Source organism: Sphaeroforma arctica (genome assembly GCF_001186125.1).
Source record: "Sphaeroforma arctica JP610 unplaced genomic scaffold supercont1.3733, whole genome shotgun sequence".
NCBI lineage: Eukaryota > Ichthyosporea > Ichthyophonida > Sphaeroforma > Sphaeroforma arctica.
Genome location: NW_014036825.1, coordinates 1 through 3090, shown reverse-complemented (window position 1 = coordinate 3090; position 3090 = coordinate 1). Strand labels below are relative to the sequence as shown.

At 41.5% G+C, this 3090-nt stretch overlaps 1 protein-coding gene across 1 annotated transcript; it reads right to left on the bottom strand.

The window, feature by feature from the left end:
- Positions 1-75: 75 nt before the first annotated feature.
- On the bottom strand, positions 76-1475 carry SARC_13782 (hypothetical protein; the record flags this gene model as incomplete). The annotated part of the gene is made up of 2 exons (XM_014292086.1): positions 76-200; positions 1328-1475. Coding segments are annotated over 2 exons (273 nt in total), but the record flags the coding sequence as incomplete, so codon positions are not given.
- Between the last annotated feature and the right edge of the window lie 1615 nt (positions 1476-3090).

Sequence of the window (3090 nt, the reverse complement as noted above, 5' to 3'; positions counted from 1 at the left end):
TTTTATGTGTGTGTATGAATAATTATACAGATATACCTTACATACTTAAAGATCTGTTCATATTGTGTCACGTACCGTCTTTTGTAGAGACGGGGACGAACGCACACATGCCCGCCAATTGACCGGTTTCAAATTCCTTCGGACCCATCAGAAGCTCCGGATGGTGCTTGGAGCCACGCGGTAGCCTGGTACTAGCCTCACTGGACAAAATTAGTAATTAATCTATCAGAGATGGACACAGGTACGATATACATGGTAGATGCTGATGTAGTATTGAAACCATACTTACATACACTGATGTGTATTCGATACCTTGTGGAGGTACAACATGCGCGTGTAGAGCACGAGAAGAACAGATCTATAGTCAAGTGTGCGATTGCGATAGTGCGCAGATGCGCTGTCTTCTTTGGGAAAGTAACACAGCATCCAAATATGCATAGTTTCAAAAATGGGTATATTTCCGCACATGTCTACCTATATAGAGAGGTAAAGATACGCGGGCGCGTGCTTTATTCAAAGGAAGACACAAACGAAAGCTTTGCCTGTTTTCGTAGGTATACACAGGAGGGAGTATGTGTTTGTGTACACAAATGCACTCCACACAACGTACTCCATTTATCTGTTATATACATATACACTACATTCATACATACATACTACTATGTGTACACAAATGCACTCGAATTACCGTACAACACTTGTCAGTTCTAGACACACACTATATTCATACATGTTTTCCACCATGTGTACACAATTGCACTAAACAGAACAAACACTACATTCATACATAAATACCACTATGTGTACACAAATGCACTCCAATTACAGTATAACACTTGTCAGTTCTAGACACACACTACTTTCATACATATATACCACTATGTGTACACAAATGCGCTAAACAGAACAAACACACTACATTCATAAATACTTACCACTATGTGTACACAAATACAAAATATTGGTTTTACGTGGTCACAACAATGCTAGATATATCACAATTGCTTTACACGTACGTGGTCACACCCATGTTAAATATATTACAATTGCTTTACACGTGGTCACACACATGTTATATATATCACAATTGCTTTACACGTTCGTGGTCACACTCATGTTAAATACATCACAATTGCTTTACATATACGTGGTCACACTCATGCTAAATATATTACAATTGCTTCACACGTACGTGGTCACACCCATGATAAGTATATCACAATTGCTTTACATATACGTGGTCACACCCATGCTAAATATATTACAGTTACTTTACACGCACGTGGTCACGCCCGTGTTAAATATATCACAATTGCTTTACACGTACGTCGTGGTGTAGAAGTTCGGGAGCAGATCCAGCTTCTTGGCGTTGCTGCGGTAGTCAGTTAGGTCGTCCGCGTTGGTAGTCCCATTATTCAATCGGAATGCAACAACATTCGCATCGAGAGACCTCACTTGGCCTGTAATGACCGTACCTACAAAGCAGAGTGTTAATGTCAAGCATAGGTGTAAGTATGCCGAAAATTGTACCTACGAAGCAGTGTGTTAATGTTAAGCGTGGATGTAAGTATGCCAAGTATTGTACCTACGAAGCAGTGTGTTAATGTTAAGCGTGGATGTAAGTATGCCAAGTATTGTACCTACGAAGCAGTGTGTTAATGTTAAGCGTAATTTTAAGCGTAGGTGTAAGTATGTCAAGTATTGTACCTACGAAGCAGTGTGTTAATGTTAAGCGTAGGTGTAAGTATGTCAAGTATTGTATCTACGAAGCAGTGTGTTAATGTTAAGCTTAGGTGCAAGTGTGCCTAGTAATGTACCTACAAGTGTGTTTTATGTACAGCACCGTGTTAATGTTACGCGTAAGTGTAGGTATGCCAAGTATCGTACCTACACGCGTGTCTAACGTACAGCGTGGGTGAGTAAGCGGATGGTTGTGAGTGTCCGTGCAACTGTGGTGTAGGTATGCATATACCTGTGGTTTAGGTAAGCAAATGCATGTGGTTGTGAGTGTCCGTACAACTGTGGTGTAGGTCTGTATATGCCTGTGGCATGTGTGTGTGTGGCATGAATGATTCCATAAGAATACAACTGCATTGCCATCCAAAGACCCAGACCGCCATGCAATAACGTACCTACAAGAATGTTATACGTACACCGTAGGTGCAAGCCTACCAAGAATCGGAACCACTGGCTGGTTTATGTATTTAAACTCTAACCCCTAAAACCTTCCCCTAAAACATAAACCCTAACCCCTAACCCCTGATCCTAACCTTAAAACCTAAACCCCAAACTCTAAATACAGTGTTTGTGTACAGCGTGAGTGAGTACGCATGCGTGTGGGTGCTAGGATGGGGATACAACGTATTGTAGTAGGCAGGCGACTGCGCTACTATTTCGTTTAGTGTTCACAATTGAATCGCGATCAGTACACTTCCCAGGAATATGCCACAGTATAAGGCACATATAGACCACAGGATGCGTGTATATACATAACCAAACCCAACACACAGCATATACACATACACACACTTGACTGTGTATATACTTGCCTCGGCATACGGATTAGGTCGAAAAGTTCGATACCGCATCCGCATGAACATTAATACGCCATGTGTGTAGTACAAACATTAGCATCATACATACATGCAGATACCAACAGCAGAGGATCTGTGTCTATAAATACATAATAATACTGCTATTCACAACATGACCAAAACCCCATGTGTGTAGTACAAACAATAACAACATAAAAACATGCAGACACCCTAATATTGCTATTCACAACATGCTACATCTGAGCTCTCGCTAGTGCACATACTTGTCCCGGCATACGAAATCATATCGAATGGCTTGGTACCGGGAAAGAGCGGCCACTGCAGCACACACCGTCCAGGCATGCGATAATCCTGAGCATTGTCGCAAATAAAAATGTCGCAAATGATTAGTATTGAGAAAGATACGTATTGGCGCGCATGGTGACATGCGACGGTACTCTATCTGGTCCATTGTGGCATACACAACCGTTATAAATTGGTATACATGCTGGTACAATCCGAGGCAATTGTCCCATACGATACCGTAAAGTACTAA